Source organism: Bombyx mori, chromosome 22 (genome assembly GCF_030269925.1).
Source record: "Bombyx mori chromosome 22, ASM3026992v2".
Classification (NCBI taxonomy): domain Eukaryota; kingdom Metazoa; phylum Arthropoda; class Insecta; order Lepidoptera; family Bombycidae; genus Bombyx; species Bombyx mori.
In genome coordinates this window covers 13,793,557-13,813,708 of record NC_085128.1, presented here as the reverse complement: position 1 = coordinate 13,813,708, position 20,152 = coordinate 13,793,557, and the positions used below count along the sequence as shown (strand labels likewise).

The 20,152-nt window shown below is 35.4% G+C and overlaps 2 protein-coding genes across 2 annotated transcripts; both read right to left on the bottom strand.

Annotated features, from left to right (window-relative positions):
- LOC101744123 (basic helix-loop-helix neural transcription factor TAP) lies at nucleotides 1-3,946 on the bottom strand. The gene is made up of 2 exons (XM_004927113.4): nucleotides 3,568-3,946; nucleotides 1-1,464 (listed from the first exon to the last, which is right to left on the bottom strand). The coding sequence occupies exon 2, from the start codon at nucleotides 1,450-1,452 to the stop codon at nucleotides 196-198; it is 1,257 nt and encodes a 418-aa protein (XP_004927170.1). The 5' UTR covers nucleotides 1,453-1,464; nucleotides 3,568-3,946; the 3' UTR covers nucleotides 1-195.
- Nucleotides 3,947-6,760: 2,814 nt separating this feature from the next.
- Nucleotides 6,761-9,111, bottom strand: LOC119630267 (uncharacterized). The gene is made up of 2 exons (XM_038019073.2): nucleotides 8,977-9,111; nucleotides 6,761-8,806 (listed from the first exon to the last, which is right to left on the bottom strand). Exon 2 carries the CDS (start codon nucleotides 8,792-8,794, stop codon nucleotides 6,962-6,964), a length of 1,833 nt encoding a protein of 610 aa, XP_037875001.1. The 5' UTR covers nucleotides 8,795-8,806; nucleotides 8,977-9,111; the 3' UTR covers nucleotides 6,761-6,961.
- Between the last annotated feature and the right edge of the window lie 11,041 nt (nucleotides 9,112-20,152).

Below are 20,152 nucleotides of genomic sequence, written 5' to 3'. Positions count from 1 at the left end.
TTATATTCAAAATGTAAAAATATATTTATTTTACAAATACAATGACTAGATTTAGACTGTTTACAATTCAACTTAAATTACTTTATTACGTATATAAAAAATAAAATCTTATTGTCTCTTTGGTCCGTTTAAGTTACAACCTCTTATTCAGTATTTGCTTAAAGCGCTGTTGTTATAAAATGACTAGAATAATTTTTATATTTGAGCATTAACAACAGGCATGTTAGTTCGATTATAAAAATTTCTATAACATCTCTGATCGTTATAATAATATGTGTTTTGTAAATAATCATTATTATCGCTATTATAACAGTTAATGTCGTTATATCCGTAGACAGATGTTGCATGTTTCTCGTGATTGGATCCATAATCCTCTATTTTTATTCGTTTTTGGTTTTTCGCAGTGTCAAATGCGTTCTTGAACGTTTCGTAATTCTTATGGTTAAAGTACTCTTCTTGATTGTTCGGTGGATGGTAAAAATGTTCGTTATATCCGTTATTTTGGCTATAATTTCTTTGGTGGTAGAAGTTCTGTTGGGTAAGGTCGTCACCGAAGCTAGCTGGGTGCGTGAAGAATCCACTGCCCGTTGTTGAAGTTATACAATTACCACCCTTATTATTTACCGACACCGTAACGTTGCCAACGTTAATCAGAACACCTTCTGGAGTTTGCATGAAATTAGAACCATTTGGAAAAGGTTTGCTGTATCCTTGAAAATTTCGATAGCTTCCATCACCAACACCTTCCGATTTATTAGGAACTAAAAATATTTCTCTAAACGCATCTTTAGTAACTTTGTCTCCGTTAAATTGATAACTTTGTAGTTTATCACAGTTCAATGCTGGATTTGCTACTTGTGTTTGATCGGAGTTGATATTGTTCAGTGATTCTAATGTTTGACTTAGAGCAAATATGTAATTGTGAGCAAATCTGAGTGTCTCTATTTTAGTAAGTTTCGTGTCCTCGGGAAATGTCGGCAGCACACATCTCAGTCTATCTAAAGCCTCATTGAGCATGTGCATTCTGTTTCTTTCTCTGTCGTTCGCTTTCATCCGCCTATTCCTTTTTATTCTTAAAATTTGTGTTGGACTCTTGCATCTTGTCACTCTGTTCTTTCCGTTTGCGTATTTCCTTTTGGGCTTGTTTGGATCTTTCAATTTTCTCTCTTTCTTTGGTGTGGATGTTACAGATGATTTGATGTTTTCCTCAAAGGCACCTAAGTCGTCGATTGGACTCGTGAAGTCGAAGTCATTGAACAGTTTTCGTCTTACATTTGTTTCTTTGACTGGTGTAAGTGAAACACCTAAGTCGGATATGTCAAGTTTTGTGTGTGTACTGTTGTTGGAAACTGGAGTAGTTGTAGAGTCATTGTAAGATCTATCGAAGCCGGAATCGTTGCTGCAGATACTATCGTTGAAATCACAATAGTTTTCGAATTCTGTACCGAACATATTTTTCGAGATCTGTAACAAAAAGGAAAACGTCGTTATTGATTTATCTTTTTCATACCTACTGAAAATTCCTCCTAAAGAATAATTAAACAGTTCACAAAGTGAGAGCATTTACGAAATAGTTTTTTTTCCAAAGCAATTTTTATGTCTAAATCTGGACAGGTGAGTCCACCCTAAGCATAACGGTTCGCGTGAGCAATGTGTTACGGAAAGTCAGTTGAACTTTATCACTTCCGATTTCCGGCAAGTGATTTCCGTTTTTAGGGGTGGCCGATTGTGTTGATTGACCACTTGATTGTAGACCGTTAAATTGATTTAGTATTCAAAGACATAACCAAAAATGTTCCTGATCTGTATCTTGTCATTTCAAAGAATAAAATCATTTAAGTTAATTTCCCTTTAAATACAAAAATTAACTACAGAAAATAAGGACTATTAACTAGGAATTTGTGAAAATTTAATTGCTTTAGAGGAAGGAGACGCACTGCATAAAATGGACACGTGTCGTAAATAATAATATATATTTTCATATAGCCCATATATTTTGAATACCATATTCTAATTCTAATAGCGAAGTAAAATATACAATATTACTTAGATGTATATTTTAATACTTGGCCGTGAGCCTCCTGTCTAATACACAGGTGGCTCATGGCCCATCTGGTATTAAATGGCTACCGGAACTTATGGACATCAACAATATGAATGCCGTCAGCTACCTTGAGACATGACTTCTAAGTCTCGGTTTTAACAGATAAACGGCTGCTACCCGGCGGCTACTGTTTAAGCCGAAACCTATATTGCTTCACGATAGAAATAGGCATATTGGTGGTACCTAACCGTGCGGGCTCACAAGAGGTCCTACCACCAGTAAGCAATAAAATGATGCTGTCATCTTAGAACCACCATCTACGTGACATTTCAACCCACTCGTCCATCCCAATACAATGAACCGTGTAGAGCGAGTCGGGATAGCTAGCTGTTGTGATGGGTTCGGTCCGCACTCTGCGAAGCAAAGACCAGAGATTTGCCAATAGTATCTTAGAAGCTACCAACACGGCTCGCGCATACCTATATACAGAAAAAAGCACCCTTATAAATAGCTGAAAGTCTTTGTTTTGTTGTGTCCCAATAGCGTTAAAGGAACTTCGTCACGAAAAGTAATTTATATCCTATTAGTGTTTATATCTGCACTAGAAATATTACGAGTGCGTGGTATACTTGTGAGTTCGACCACCTGCATTATGGCACGCGACGTCCACGCGTCATACACGCGACATTTGTTTGTAATATGGTTCCAGTAACCGCCGAAGCGTGGCCAGATTGTCGAGTCGTAAAGTTAATTGTTCGAATGTTACTATTCTCTTAATGATCACGTAATTTTGTACTAGACTTTAATTGGTGTCGTAGTTCTTACATGGTTTTTTAAATTGATGTTAATCTCTCGACATTTTGATTCTTTTTTGTAATGTACTTACTATATATTTATATACATATTATATCGTTTTGGTGTCTATACGGACATTTTAAATATAAAATATCTCTGTATAATTAACGTTCTGAAACGCAATAATTGCCTTTTTTATTAAAGAAGCAAAGCTCCTTTCAGAGACATCATTTCACAATCATAGATGGTATAATCTGATTTGCGCCGCGCTTAATAAGAAATGTTTCAGTACCCGTCATCATTAACAATGCTAGATCACTGCTTAAATAGAAAAGTACTATTACAAGACTGTTTCGAAGAATGATAGGTCTTATATAATCTTTTGCTGTAGTGCGGGCTGCAATTCGGCAAGGGCAAAAATCTTCATGCTTAAAGGAAACAACAAAAGCTAGATTTTTCAACGAACTCGTGGTTTTTTCTTGGTAAATTGGTCTGAATTTTGCCGTTCGAAACTTGTATGTATGCAAAATTTCTCAAAAATGTCATTGTGCAATTCAGGTTTTTATCGAATTTCATATATTCGATAATTAGCCTTCACAACACTGTTTAATTCTGTGCTGTGAACCAGTTACGCGTTTTAGTCTCATATGCAGCCCTGTCAGTGTAGCTATGCAAATAAGGAAATTTTCGTGATAATAAAAATAAGAAACAAATTAAAAAAATCTTACTTATAAACAGTTCTTCAGTTCTATCCGAGAATTTTTTCGTCTTCAACTATTCTTCGTTTGTTTCCTCCAAGAGAATTTTATAATGCTTTTGATCACGACACGAACGAAACGAAAACAAAACGAAGTCAAAACCCACAAAAAAAATAAAGTTAATCAATTACAGTTCAGTCGACAAGTATAATTTATATCAGGACACGATTTAGTCAATTCTGGATTAAATTATTCGAATCGATTTTTGTAAAACTATGACTAGAAAAATATATGTATATTTAGGTAGTTAGTGATGTGTGCTTTTCACATGACTATATGGTATGGGCACATTTGACGAGCCTGCGTCGGCGACCTAGTGTGACTGTGGGTCGTTAGCTTATGCCGCCCTATTTTATGTTCCCATGCCCAATCATAGGCGCTAGGCCACGCCTACTACTCGAATAAGTATTTGATTATTAAAAAAAACATTTTTGAGTTGCTTTGGATTAATAATACGAGATAAATATATAAAATATATAACATGAGATATCATGATATGATGATAAATTGTACATAAAATATAGTTTTTTTTATGATTACCGTTGGCCCGGTAGTCTTTCCAGTTTCACCAGGACAGGTGGGCGAGCAAAGGCTCTGCCAGAAGGAGTGGGATTAGCTAACAGATAAAATATAGTATGAAATAAAAGTACAGAAGAATTACATATAAATTATCTGTAATTATAATATGATTATTATATAAACAATCATAGAATATAAAGATCATAAAAACTTTAAAAATAAAGTTTTTTGTATTTATCAATGAATTCTTAGAATGTCTACCTATAAGTACAATACTTGGAGTATTACAGGTAGGTATCTAAGTCGATAAAAAAATTTGCCGTATTCTATTTTTACTGTAAGAATAATCAGAAGAATATAGCAACTTAGTTTTAGGTTAGTTATTACGGATATTAATAAAAAAAGTGTTTTAAAAGAGCAAATATCTCATTAGAATCGCTAGGAAATAAATAAATAAAATAAAATTCATTTAATTCAGACCCTCTTAAGTCCATATGTTGTAAGTAGAATAATACTTAGAACTATGTTAGTAAAATTAAAATTAAAATTAAATAAGTACACATTTGACATTTTGAAATAACCTAACAACTGTATACATATTTGCACAAGGTAATAAAATCCATTGAGCCACGTTTGATTTGTAAAAAAAACTATTGAACTTCTACCATACTACACGCTTTAATTTATTTAATAGTTTAATAGCGCGTGCAATGTATTTCGCTTTTTTATTGGCAACCCTTTCATGTTATTGACATGCCATAAATTATATCAATATTTGATCAGACACGCATCTCCGCGGAATCATGCCTCTAAATGGTAACATTTTTTTTTTACTTCGTGTTCATTTTGTATTTGGTATTATTTAATAAATACGTTTACTAAATTTAGAATCAATGATTTGAGACATCATTTGTTTTTATTTTAATTATTGCCTTTGTAGACTCTGTACTTAATGGTTAGCGTCGCTTATGGACGTCAGTAGGTAATGGAAGGGTCATAGCCAAACCGCTACTTACCACTGAAAATTATCCTTAAACCTCGTTTGAAGAAGAAGATTCTCAAAGAGCTCAGGAAACATTGTGAAGGAAAGTTCATATCAAAGCCGAATGGTGCTTTTTTTATAAAATATCTCTGGAAACGCACCGTGTATCTCTATATATGTAGGGGTTCTAAGTAGTGTTGATTGATTCTGGCTCTATTTTAATTTGGCAATCACATTGTTAATTTATTTTTTAGCACCCTCTTACCCTGATAGTACTATCACCACGAATGTTTCGTACAAAGCACAGAAATTGTAAAATAAAAAATCTATCTAGTAGAAATTATTTAAATAATAATAATTATTATTATTATTTATTTATTTCTCTCTTAAAGGTATAGTACAAATACAAATGGAAATTAACCTTATAATTTATTTTGTAAGCCTTTGAAAGAGCTGAATTCTGTACTAGGTTCAAAGACCTGTATTACTGATCTCCAGGATGGGGAAATGTTCAACTGTGAAAACATTTTTACATACTATAGATTTAACTATGTAGGTATAGGGTCTGCGTTTTCGATCAGTTGATAAACACAATTGAACACACAGCGACGTTTTCACGCCACATGTGACCGACACGGCCCAACGACGATTTCTTGTAGAACGTTGATAAATTGCGTCACGCAGACAACATTTAAAGGGTTATGCTTGGAAATAATACAAAAGAAAATCACACATTTTTTCATTGCCTAGAAATTCGAAGCATTAGAAATTGCTTTGAAATCACTACTGAAATGTATAGGTTTGTGAACGATAATAGAGGGTATACGGTACCCAATGTACCGTACCACAGTATGCCCATATTCGATATAGCAATTATAGATAGAATTAAGCAAGTAGACACTTTAATGGTGGTAGGACCTCTTGTGAGTCCGCGCGGGTAGGTACCACCGGCCTGCCTGTTTCTGCCGTGAAGCAGTAATGCGTTTCGGTTTGAAGGGTGGGGCAGCCGTTGTAACTATACTGAGACCTTACAACTTATATCTCAAGGTGGGTGGCGCATTTACGTTGTAGATGTCTATGGGCTCCAGCAACCACTTAACAACAGGTGGGCTGTGAGCTCATCCAACCATCTAGGCAATAAAAAATAAAAAAAAGACAAATACGTACCCTACATGTTATCACTAAGGACTTTATAATGCAGGAAAGAAATATACAAGAAATTATAATTCACGTAATTTTAGATGATATTTGTATTTTTTACCTATTGCAGAAATGGGCGAACCAGCTCCCGAGATATTTAGTGTTAAGCGGTTATCAAAGTCCATCCGTCCAGCAGTCAACTACCTAGAAATATGAAGTTGAGACCATAATTATTAGAACTAAAACTACTTTTTCGGTTTGATTTCGCGTTTTTATTGACATTCTTTTCGTATTTTCGAATACATAACAGTTTTTGTGATTGACGAACGGTAATTCGAATATTGTGCTACCTACCTTAACCCGGCGAGCATGAGGTGAAAAAAAGTTACATCAAGAATGTGGCAGGGTATGACATACCCATATTTTGTTGTACTATAATATTGTTCTTATTATTATTTACTCAATTATGTTGATCTTATTTTGTAAAATAATGGTTTATTTAATGGCATTCAATGAAAGAAGTTTTTAATTATGAAATTATTATTATTTATTAATCTTTTTCTTAAACACAGTAATTTTAGCAACAAACATTTAGAGGTTTACAAAAATCAACAATTTAACAAAAATATTATTCTTTGGAATATAAATCAACCTAATACTGAAAGATAATGAGATTCTTTTCATTATAAAACATATAATTATTTTTTTAAACTAAAAATATGATCAAAGACTACTGTCGAGTTCAGCACAATTTTCGCAAAGAAATTTTGCGTGCTCCATACATATGGGCTTGGCACAAGCATTGCAGGAATGCTTGGTTTTTCTATCCTTCTTGTATGGACAATCCTGGCATCTGACATATCGCCCAGGTACATTCACATGTCTTGGTGATGGTTCACCTAGCTGTTTCTCGATTCGCTGGCGGAGGTAGGTGGGAATATTTTTCTTTTTATTTCTTGAATGCAGATGTTCGTAAATCATTGATAAGCCCAAACTACGAATGAATTCTGTTCTCTTGATCGTAACGTTTTTATTTGCTCGATAAATAATGCAAGCATTTATAGCTGCCATGTTCAAGACACCATAGAATAAAGTCATAGGCCATCGTTTACTGTTGCGAGAAACGTTGTAATTGGCACACAACTCATCAACCACATCAACGCCAGCTTTGGTCGAATTATAGAATGTTATCATTTCAGGTTTTTGTTTCTCTCCTGTAGATTCATCTATTGAGTTATCATGATGCATGGTGGACATAACAACAACCACCTTGTTCTTCTTTGGCGCATAGGAAACGAGTGTAATATCTTTTTGAAACCCAAAGACTGAACTGTTAGGTTGTCTGTCAGTTCTAATGAAAGATTCGGGAATCTGTCTCTTGTTTTTTCGTACAGTTCCAACCGACGTGAGTCGATACTCATTTAGTAGATGCAGCATTAGCTCATATCCGGTGAACCAATTATCGAATGTCACGTTGCGATGTGATCGTGCAACTGGTTGAATGAGTCTCTCCACTACTTCAAAGGGTCTATTACTAACTGCATATGGTCCCGACGGTTGTTTTCCTGCGTACACTTCCAAATTCACGACATAAAAGTTTTTTGCATCGACTAGAGCCAAAATTTTTATACCGTACTTGGCTGGTTTATTTGGAATGTAGACACGAAACAGGCATCGACCTCTAAATGATAGTAGCATCTCATCGATAGTCAGAAACTCACTTGGGGAGTACGCATTCTGACAGCATTGAACAAACTGGTCAAAAATGCTTCTGAAGGCAGCCATATTATCAGTTTGTTTACGCTCATCTCTCGTAGATTTGTCATCAAAACGAATATTATTTTGCAGAAACTGAAATCTCTGGAGTGACATTGTGGTGCGAAATATATCAACGCCAGTTCCATCGGTTCGCCAAAGATCTTTCAAACTCTGTCGATTAGATTTGATAAGGCCAGCTAAGTACAATAATGCAATTAATGCTTTCAATTCACATAATGTGGTTTCTTGCATGTAGAAAGAAGTTTCAGCACTCGAATTTTCAGCAGCAGTTTTGGTTTGTCTATGGCGAATTGACGAATTAGTGTGGGTCAAAATTTCTTGTAGCATATCTGAAGTGACAAAAATATTCCAGCATTCATACTCTGTAGAAGCATCCCTTGCAATATTTTTTACTTGAGCTTGCTCTGTTACGATGTTTTCGGAACGAAGCCTTACGTTTGGACGTTGACAATTTTTATACCACTTGGTACCGTCTTTTGACGTATAAAAAGGGCCACTCACTTGTCGAGAAGCTGAAGCTCTCTGCCTGACGAGAGACAATGGTAAATCGTCATCGGGGTCACTATCTGATTCGTTTGCTATTATTGCATTTGCTTCTTCCTGCCTGGAGTTGGATGGAACATCAACTGAATCTATCCGCTCTTCTTCTGTGTCATAATTCACTTCGTGCTCACTACAGTGATCGGTTTCATCTTCTGAACTGGATTCATCAGAATAATCACTTAGCTCCTCCTCTAACATGGCACGGATTCGCTCTTCTTGTCTTTCAATATCCATTTTGATCAAAAACTGAAAATAATAAAAAAAAACTCAACTAAAGGAACGAAAGACAACCGATACAGTAAATCATAAAAAAAGAACAATGGATAACATAAAAATACCAATAAAACAGTTGAAATTAATAATCGGAAAAATTACATAAAAAAAATACGTCAACAATGAGGCAGGGTATAACATACCCGAAACAGGTTTGCACACGAATATCTCGCCGGTGTCCCGTGCCACACTGCGATCACGCCACTATCCCCTCCCGCACGCTCCTGCCTCCAGCTACTGAGCGCGCTAGTGTTGTCAGACGAAAATTTTATAAAATACACAACTTTAAAATTTTACCAGGGTATGAGATACCCTGCCTCATGCTCGCCGGGTTAAAATTGATTACTATTAGATCTTATTACATACCGGCTATACGACCTTTCAAGCGAAAATTGTGCAATCGAATCTAATCCTAGTGGATTAGATTGCACAATTTTTTTTTACGGCGGTACTAACCTCCATCGCTAAAAAGTTTTTTGACATGTTTTTAATACAATTAAAACAACTTTGATGGTTCAATATCGTATTTATTTTTTTCATTGTCTTGTTTCCGACGCTTGGAATACTTTCCAGTTTTCGTGGTCACGGACGTTTAGCGCGTTCTTTATCGACATTCGAATATTGCGTTAACCACCATCTACCTATCTGTTTTACTATCGTACCATAATATTTTTTTTATTGCCTACGACTCGCGATGACCAAAAAGAAAAACTTTTTTTTTATTGCCTTTGTAGGCAGACGAGCATACGGCCCACCTGATGGTAAGTGGTCACCGTCGCTCATGGACGTCAGCAATGCCAGGGGCAGAGCCATGCCGCTGCCTACCATAAAAATTATTATCTGTATATCTACATATCTTTCATAAGCTTAATATAATTTTCTTACGGAATTCAAAACACCCGATTAGCGGCAGACTTAATGACAATATAATATAACAATATAATATAACTTATTACGTAGTACAGGTAATTACATGATAATCCTGGCCAGGATCAGGATATTTTAATATAGCTTTCTACTTATGCATGCTTTTTTTTTAACACTATATTTAGCATTAGCCTGTTAGCAATATAGTATTATGATCATAGTCACGATCGTAATTTTTAAGATGCCTACTACTCTGCTGAAGTAAATTAAACCAAAAAAAGGGAAATTATCGTGCAACTAACTTAAGGCAGGCAACTAACTTAATATTCTAGTGATGTTGTAACTCATCAAGCAATATAGATAGATTTTTCATTATGTAGGTATAGATTTTTTATTTAACAGGTACTTTATAAAACTCGACGGCTTGCCATATTATACCCCAGCGAGTAAATCTCAAAATTATAGCCATGCTCGTTTAAAATAATAAATAAAATGTAGGGTAGAGCCGAAGGGCTGTTTAGTTACTTTGCAGTCACCACGCTTGAGAGACCATGAATGCGTTATGATGTGTGCACGCGTGTTCTATACGGTTGTGCTGTCAATAAAAAAAAATATCGATAATTTTAACTCGAATATTTATAAATCATAACTTTTTCACAAATTACATCATACTACTTTTATTTGTATCTATATTATGGAAGTAAAATTTCAATATGTAAGTGTCCATAGTTCAAGTGGTTTCATTAATGGATGCGTGTACTTTTGCGCATCAATTTTATGCCAATGCATATAATGTACACATTCCGGTCTCTATTCAGGTCAATTATACTAAAGATATAATATATCATTTTACTATAAATTCTTGTTGTAATTGTTGTTGTAAAGAATTTTTACCAATATATGGCATTGAACATGGCAGATATAGGTTTTCTGTGTAAGATTTATACAAAAATGCTTTTATTATATACCTAATAACAATGATCATGACAAACTATTCTAAAATTTGCACATTTTTTTAAACAACCTTATGTAACTAATTCTATTTCTATCGATAGATCTGTATGTCGCGTCACTACTATCTGTAACCCTTTAAGAGCTATGAGCGCGCCCCAAACTGGTCCAAAACATCCCGCTCGCCACCGAGCATAATTCTGCGGACTTAACCCGTAGCTCGTGTTCAAATAATTATTTGCTTATTTCGGGATTATCTGTACTGATTTTTAAACTATTAATTATTGTTTTCGATGTTTCAATTATCGATATAAACAAATAATAAATATAAATACAGTACTCTATACTATTTCAAATAATTTAGGGATTTGGGTATTAAGATGCTATCGGAATTTATTGATAAGATAGGCACATCAGGTTCTACGAATAAGTTGATCTATTGGATAAATGAGATGGAAATAACTTAATATCTCAGCCAACCCACTTATATAAAGGCGATTTGTAACAAAATATTGTTAAAAACCTTATAATTTAAAAGAAATTTTATTTAAATTCAGTTTGACATGACCATAATCAAACATTTGCATGAAAGTGTGAATCGAATTAATTTTACCTCAAATAAATAATTAATATTTGTTTTGAATTTATTGTCACTTTTAAACCAAAAAAATATTTACTTACACTTCAAAGCAATAACATGACGCTAATCTTTTAAATATTAAAACATTTACACAGCCAAGTTTCGATCTAATCCTCGTTTGGTGAAAAAAATTCAATACATCATCCATTGTGGGACTGCGTTTTAAAATGTTAAAAAGCTTTGTTGTCAAGGGCTTATCCGGAAGGGTTGTAAATAATGACGGAGCAACTCTTTATAGAGAACTAAACGGTCGCCATTGTGACTATTGGCTTTCGCTGCCGATAAATTCTGTAAAGTTCAGTTTTAATTTTAAAATATTTACGTGGCCGTGTTCAATAAACAGTTCAGTGCTTCAGTTTAGTTCACAAGTCATTACTCATATTGTTTTTTCGTATTTCAAGTCTTTCAATCAGTTCAATTCAATCAATTGCTTCACTATACATATTTTACTGTTGTTTATAAACTGCAACAATATTATGATATTATAGCTCATAAGCGACTATACATGCCATTTATGTTACATACATTTTATTTAAAAAAACATCGATTAAGAATTCTTATACAAACATATCCATAAAGACACCCATCGTGTGCACATCCTAGCTATTGACCAAAAGGAGAAATTTGTCTTTGGAATCAAATAATTCTAATCGGTCCTAGATCGTAACAAAGTATTTTAAGTGATTGTAAATTTTCACTATAGAGTACGTCATGTTTAAAGAACGCTTTTTCTTGTGAGAATATTATCCACTTCATAAATTATTTCCAGTTAACTCGAAGTTTCTTCAAATTTATTTAGCAACTAGATGTGTTCTAAGTTTAGATTTCCGGAATAAAATATCTTCCTTCTTGCTTTTAAATCGTTTTCTTGCTTTTAAATCGACAATTATTCTTTTTTTTCCTACCTATGCTGATAGCCTTGAGAGGCTATTTCAGCTTCACCCTAACGTGTGTAGGTGAGCTCACGGGGCTCAAACCGGAGTATTGCTAACACTGGCCATAGCAAGAGCAGTGCTTCGCAGAATCTACTACCGGATCGGAAACGTGACCCACTGAGAAGATCTGGCAAGAAACTCAGTGGGCTGTGTCTATGGGTTAATTCGCTCGTCGAGCCCTTCGTCGCAAGCGACGGGTTCGATGAAGACAGTGACCGGTGCTTGTGGTGCCTAAAAGCACCGTTAATGGATCGGGAGGATCCGTAATGACGTGCTTTGGGCGACGTCGACGGTTTACCATTCGGTCTACAGGATCGGGTATGTAGTTTCCAGCGGCCACGACAAGAGGATTCTCATGTCGTGCCGCCTTCTCGAAGTGGCGCAACGACGCCGACTGTAGATACTTACTGAAAGAGTCGAGCTCCAGGTCATCGTGGAGATCCACGCTCCTCAGGAACCATGGTGCTCCGACGGCTATCCTGCAGTATCGGGATTGCAATTATTCAAGACACGCAAGAACAAATATTGTAACATGAACGGAGTACTGGTTTCCCAAAACAAAAATACTAATAAAACACATGGCACTTCAATTTATCTATAAGCCACATTGACTGGTTATACGAAAATATATTTTATTACGGTTTTAATATAGAAATAGCGTTTAATATAAAAACGAAATGTAAACAAAATCACGCCAAAGAATGGATTAATATAAAATATTTTTGGTGTAAGTATGGCGGGTGCAATAATTACAATAAATACAAATATTTATATATCGATAAAACCGTGTGAATATTTATGTAGGAACAGATGCGTTGCTCCGATATCGTTTTCATATTATGAATATATTTGCAACATTGTCATTTCAACGAACTAATTGCTTTTAAGACGACTCGGGAGACAGATTTAGTTTTAGGCACATAATATCATTGTTAACGATTTTATTTATTTATTAATAATAGCGAACCAGTTCAGCCATAGTAAGTTTGCTACGAAATAGCTTATGTACAATTTTGATTAATTTTCTTTGTTTATTTTAAAAGAAACACTTGTATTATGCAAATGTATTTCTGTTACGAAGTTTCTAGCTAACTTACTGTTGACTCGATTTAGTTATATTATATGGTACATTTCATGAATAATGAAATAATGTGCCCAAGCATTGTTCACATGAGAAGTCACAATTCCATAATTTTCCAATCATACGAAGTTGTTTTGAATTTTGTCATTTTATTCCCTGTAATGAACATTCATTTATTTTACCGAACTTAACAATCTACTTACTTACTATTGAGTAAATTAAAACAAGTTTCCCATTTTTTATAAATAAATTTCGTAGGTTGTGACTGTGTTTTTAAAATAGAATAATAATTGACATCCCTATATCAGCGTGGTTTAAGGAAGGCACATCTATCTCGGGCACATCTATCTCGTTCCCTAGAAAATCGGAATGATTGTCCTAGTCTACGCATATGCTTAGAATGATTCGATTCATTTTGAACAAAGTCTCATTGTTGGTTCTCGTAATTCCCATTTGACCGTTTTTTATTATACTTTATACGATTTTACACCAAATTCAATATAAGCCCTTCAGATGGAATTTTTTGGAGCAATAAACAAAATAGCGATTGGCAACGACTAATTAAAACACAAACAAATCCTTAGATCCGAGCAGGCGATAACGTCAAATAGAATGCTATTTCCAATTTTAACAGAAGCCAAGACTATTTATTTAGAGTCTGATTGCTTACTGACAGTATAAAAATCTTTAGTTTGATGCGTGTGTACATAATAAGTGAGCAGTTTAAGGAGACAGCTAAAGATGGAGAAGATGAAAGTATGAACTCAATATAGGTATGCTACATGTATGTCTGCCTTGGCCCTCTAAGTATTTCGGGTCCACCTCACATGTCGGTCTGGGGACCGGCGAGGGGGGCCTAAGAAGACGACGTACGAGCTGCTCTGTACGCGTTTTACGCAAGAGCATCCGGGTGATGGAAGGCTGGCTATCCTCGACCCACGCTGGTTCTAACCCAGCGGGGTATTTCGTAGGATAACTCACTCTAACCGGCGCCATCTAGGCGGGTTTCGAATAGCCTGCCGACCGAGAGGGGGAGGGTGATGGGAGAGATGTGCTCCGCAATAAACGCTTCACTTTCCCCTCTTTGCCTTTTCATGAGTTCTGTCTCATGCGAGGTTTGAACGTTAGTTGTTGAGCGACAGGAGGTTTTAGTCGGTTCGACTCCGACATGTTCCGCCCGCCATCCCCAGTGGAAGGCGCAAGTCCGGCGATTGCCTCCTGACCAAAAAAAAGAAACATGTATGTTCACCACTTTATATTTCATTTACGCTTCATATCTTTTCCGAATTAATTAGAACTTTCTAAACATTTTACACATATTACTGGGTACTTTATTGTCGGTATATTCTTAAAATGTGTAGTCGTATACTTATTTTCAATGTGCGAACCTCTTTTCTGTTCTATTTACATTGAAATATTCATGCAGCCATTGGAAGAATTGACTTTAATAAAGATACAATAGCCATTAAAACTAAATGAATATATTTAGGTATAAAACTCATCTGCTTATGCGTGAGGTCACTGAACTGAACACACAAGCAATGGAACACGGTAATTATGGTTATTTGTATAAAGTTATTCTTGGTGAAGCAATAAAAATCTCAATCAGCTGCGGAGAAGTTGTGAATTGATGATTAAAGACGGACTTTTTTTTATTATATATAAAATTTCTTTAAACTCTTATTGTTGATCGAAGTCTTCAGTTAGCAGGAGCTAATAAAATTTAAATTCACAATTAAACTATTTTACTACTGTAAAATGTCTTACTCATTCGAAATATGTAACATTATATTTAAAAAACGGAATTTGTAAATTTCATGCGTGCACAGACATAGACTATATAGGTGATATAGGTATAATATAATATTTGTAAAGGAGAGGCCTAGCAGACGACTTTTTGGCGGGAACACGAGGAGCGAAGTTGTGTGAGTTCTTTTATTTTGTCAATTGAGTGTTTCACCACCATTTTACTCAGCCTTTAGTTCACCTCCTTTCTTTTGTTTCATCGTAATTATGATATCTTTTAGTATTCAATATTTGTAGATTTTCTTAAGCTTGATTGACATTAGCAACAATGACGTCGCAATAAGGCAATTGCCATACTTAAAAAAATAATTATAAAAAAAATATCATTAAATATAAAGAATCATAAGTTTTACGCTAAACCAGCAAAGTTTTTGATGCCTATCGAAGCTAGAAGAATGTTAGTTGACGTACTGGTTGATTACTAGCACACATACGCTGACAGCTACGATCCGTTAAATATCTAATTAAATATCAATTTACTTTAAAAATATTGTAATGTAATTTAACTAGTTACAACGTGTGCTCGCATATTAATATGCTTATTTAATGAATACGTAATGAACCAAGATAAAACAGTTATTCAGAACTATGAAAATGAATTTTGAATTACTTAAATTATTTTTGATTAATATATACGTACTAACTGGAAAGTATTAAACGAAAAACAACATGGCGTGCATTATAAATCTAATTTACGTCATTTATAGCTTTTATTTAAAGGATGACTTTCTGAAAAATATTTAATTGAACAAATGTTCAATAATATTATAAATTGATCAATAATATTCATAATTATATTATTTATTTTACGGTTCAGTGGCACTAAAATAAATAATAATTATTAATAGGTATGTATGTGGTAACATGGTTGTTATCGCTTGGTTATATCGCGTAGCACTTGGCTACGTTTTCGTGCGCCTACGCAACAAATAACATGCGGGCGTTTTGTTGCGCGAAAACCGCACGTGCAAAAAATTTAAACGAAAAATAAACACATAAAATAAACGAATAAAACAAATAATCAAACAGAAAAAAATCGCGTAATATTTGCACAATTGTTCCACTTTCACGCTATCAACCGTAATGGACATTCTAAAAATAATTCCTGCCTGTAATAAAATTGATAATCAGGCTAATCCTTATTTGCACTAAAGGTGAGTGAAGTGGGTGTCCTGATAAGCACACAGGTAGACAAAATAAACCATTTCCATTGGTGAATTTCTGATTTCGTATCTCGACCCGAAATCGTCCCTGGATTTTTGCTGTAAAACTCGCAATAGGGTATTTTGTTGATTCTAAAATAATAAGAATAGTTTCGAGAATTATAAATTCAATAAACCAAATATAAAGGTCGTATAAAATTCGAATAGAATCAGCGCAGTTTGTTACGTTATGATCAAACTCTTTATTGTACAGCTAGCGCTATCTAGTGGCGATTGAACAAATGTAACGTCAATAGAAGAGAATCTATTTCGAAGGAAATGGATTGTAAAACATAGTGTATTTTTTTATAAATTTAGATATTTATTTTAGTATTGCATAATTCAAAACTGTATAAAGTATATGTTTTATGACACAAAAAAAGGAATCCTTACCTTAAATCCTGTTGTAGAGTCTACAACAGGATTCAAGGTCTACAATGTAGACACTACTCATACTACTACTATTTCATTAACTGTGGCGCGGGTATTATATAGTTAGAACAATATTCTAATTAAGGGAGGTAGGAAGTACCAAAGTTTTGACTGATCAAACCTTTTTGTAATCATAGCTGGCTGAGGTTGTGTTCCGCTGTCTTAATGATAGTAGGACGAGTTGTGAGCCCACAAACATAGACACGAATCCCATCTGGTGCGAGTTAATAGAGCAGTTATGCTTTACAGTTTGAAGGGTTTGATGGCTCCAATTTTCATGATTGACTTCTACGCAATAAAAAAAAAAACATTTCCTAATCTAGTAGTGAGGCGTCTTATGAGCCCTTACAGCTACGTAACAATACCCTATCTTTATCTACAACGAAGCAGTAGGTAATGCGTTTTAGTTTGAAGGTTAAAAGGTCATAAAACTGAGAATTAGACCTAATATCTTAAGATGGGTGACGGTATTAAAGTTGTGGTTATTGTGGGTTCCGGTAACCGCATAACAGCTAGCGGGGTGTGAGCTCGACCACCCGTCTAAGCAAAAAAAAAAATAGATATTAGTTGCATAGTGCCAAAAAAACTTAGTACCTAATTCCTTGAGCTGTTAGTCGAATATATTGAATCTAAAGAGAAAACGGCACCATTTTGAGGTTAGAAAAAGTGTCTCTTAATTTGTCGCATGAGAATAATAATTGTCAACCAAACAACAAAAACAAATTTTCGAGCTTTTAACACACTAACTCACGAGAAAGATAAAAACTTACTCTGAGACAAAGTATGAGGTATTCATTCGAGTAAGGCTTGCTCTAAATGCCATGATAATTTGGAGTCCCTAAAACAATCCGTACGATTGGCAGTAAAAATTTTCCCATGGAAAGAGTGCGTGCTACTTTTTTTTATTGCTTAGATGGGTGGACGAGCTGACAGCCCACCTGGTGTTAGTGGTTACTGGAGCCCATAGACATCCACAGCGTAAATGCGCCACCCACCTTGAGATATAAGTTCTAAGGTCTCAAGTAAGTTACAACGGCTGCCCCACCCTTCAAACCGAAACGCATTATTGCTTCACGGCAGAAAATAGGCAGGGTGGTGGTACCCAACCGCGCGAGCTCACAAGAGGTCCTACCACCAGTAATTACGCAAATTATAATTTTGCGGGTTTGATTTTTATTACACGATGTTATTCCTTCACCGTGGAAATCAATCGTGAACATTTGTTTAGTACGTATTTCATTAGAAAAAATAGTACCCGCCTGAGATTCGAACACCGGTGCATCGCTCAACACGAACGCACCGCACGTCTTATCTGTTAGGCCACGACGACTTCAAATTCTATTGATAACTGGCCTCAACGTTTAAAGGACTGTGTTTCAGCCAACGGAGACCACTTCGAATAAGCTTTTTATACTTTTAATTGTTTTATACTTATGTATTAAACTAACACACTGTAAAAGTAATACCTAAATGTTATTTGCAATTTAATTTTTTTTCCTTTGTCTCGGTATTTATGGCAAGACTAGGTATATACCTATAGATAGATGTATTATGCTTTACATTCCATTATCAAGTTTTGTATGAACAGAATCAAGAAATATTAGAAATTCTTTACTGCTATTGAAACTATTGGATCTACAACAATAGAACAGCGCAATAATTTGAATTATGTAATTTCCATAACGTACAATTTTCCTTGACAACGTTTATTGACACACAAATGTACCTATATCAAGTTTTTTCCCTACCTAATAGCAGGTAGCCTACTCTACAAAACTTGCATACGCCCCGTCATGACCTATGCAAGTGTAGTGTTCGCTCACGCGGCCCGCATACACTTAAAATCCCTCCAAATAATTCAATCCCGTTTTTGCAGGATAGCCGTCGGAGCCCCGTGGTTCGTCAGGAACGTCGACCTCCATGACGACCTGGACTTAGAGTCCATCAGTAAGTATCTGCAGTCGGCGTCCATGCGCCACTTCGATAAAGCGGCACGACACGAGAACCCTCTCATCGTGGCCGCCGGTAACTACATTCCCGATCCTGCGGACAGAATGGAAAGCAGTCGACGTCGCCCAAAACACGTCATCTCGGATCCTCCCGATCCACTAACGGTGCTTTTAGGTACTTCAAGCACCGGTCACCGTTCTCGTCGAACCCGACGCTTGCGTCGAAGGGCTCGACGAGTAAATTAACTCTCAGACACAGCCCACTGAGTTTCTCGCCGGATCTTCTCAGTGGGTCGCGTTTCCGATCCGGTGGTAGATTCTGCGAAGCACGACTCTTGCTAGGGTTCGTGTTAGCAACATCGTCAGGTTTGAGCCCCGTGAGCTCACCTACTAAAGTTAGGGTTACGCTGACATAGCCTCTCAAGGCTATCAGCTTAGGTAGGAAAAAAAAAAAAAAAAAAAAAGTTAGCCTAAGGAGGGTATTACAGCTCACAAACATTAATTCAAATACAGTGTTTTCAATAGGTTCGTATAAAATAATACTGCACTTACCTAATTTTCCTACCTAAGCTGATAGATTAGCCTTGAGAGGCTACGTGAGCGTAATCTAACAAGTAGGTGAGCTCACGAGCTTAAGCCTGACGACGTTGCTAACACTAACCCTAACAAGAACAGTGCTTCGCAGAATCTCCCACCGGATCGGAAACGTGACCCACTGAGGAGATCCGGCGAAAAACTCAGTGGGCTGTCTGTGGGTTAATCAATATCGCATTTAAAATTATACGTTTTATCTTCCTAAAATTCTATTTTTTTTAGTGGACAAAATATGATTGTCAAGGAGCAGAAACATTCAACATGTTTCAAGTATTTTTTTACAACTGATACATTACGTAGGGTACTTACTAGGTATTTCTGTCGTGAAGTCGTTTTAAGAAACTGGGATATAGAACTCATGTTTTAAGATAGGTGACGTTATTAATGTTTACAAGCTCCGGTAACCACTTAACACCAGGTGGGCCGTGATCTCGTTCAGCCAGCAGTGCCAGACATTAAAAAAATCCTTAATAAATTCCGCGACATTTGTCGAAATATTTGAAATAAACGCAAACTACAATGCTTACGAGGTTGTAGACTACCCATAGTGAATGAAAAATTAAACAGAACGATATAAATGTAAAACCATGTTATTTGGAAATATCAACTACATCTATATTTAACATAGACCTTTAAAGTAACCTCAGGGATATTTAATCAATAAGCGATTTTATGACCTGGTAACTGAGACCTTTAAGTCATATCTTATTTTAATTTATATTCTTATTTTTATGAAAACTGATAATATGAAGTAAAATGAAATGAAATGAAGATGATTAATTTAAGATGTTAATCAACTGGGATGAAATCAAATGAAATGAGATGATATGGGATAAAATATAATCTCAGTAAAATGGTGGTC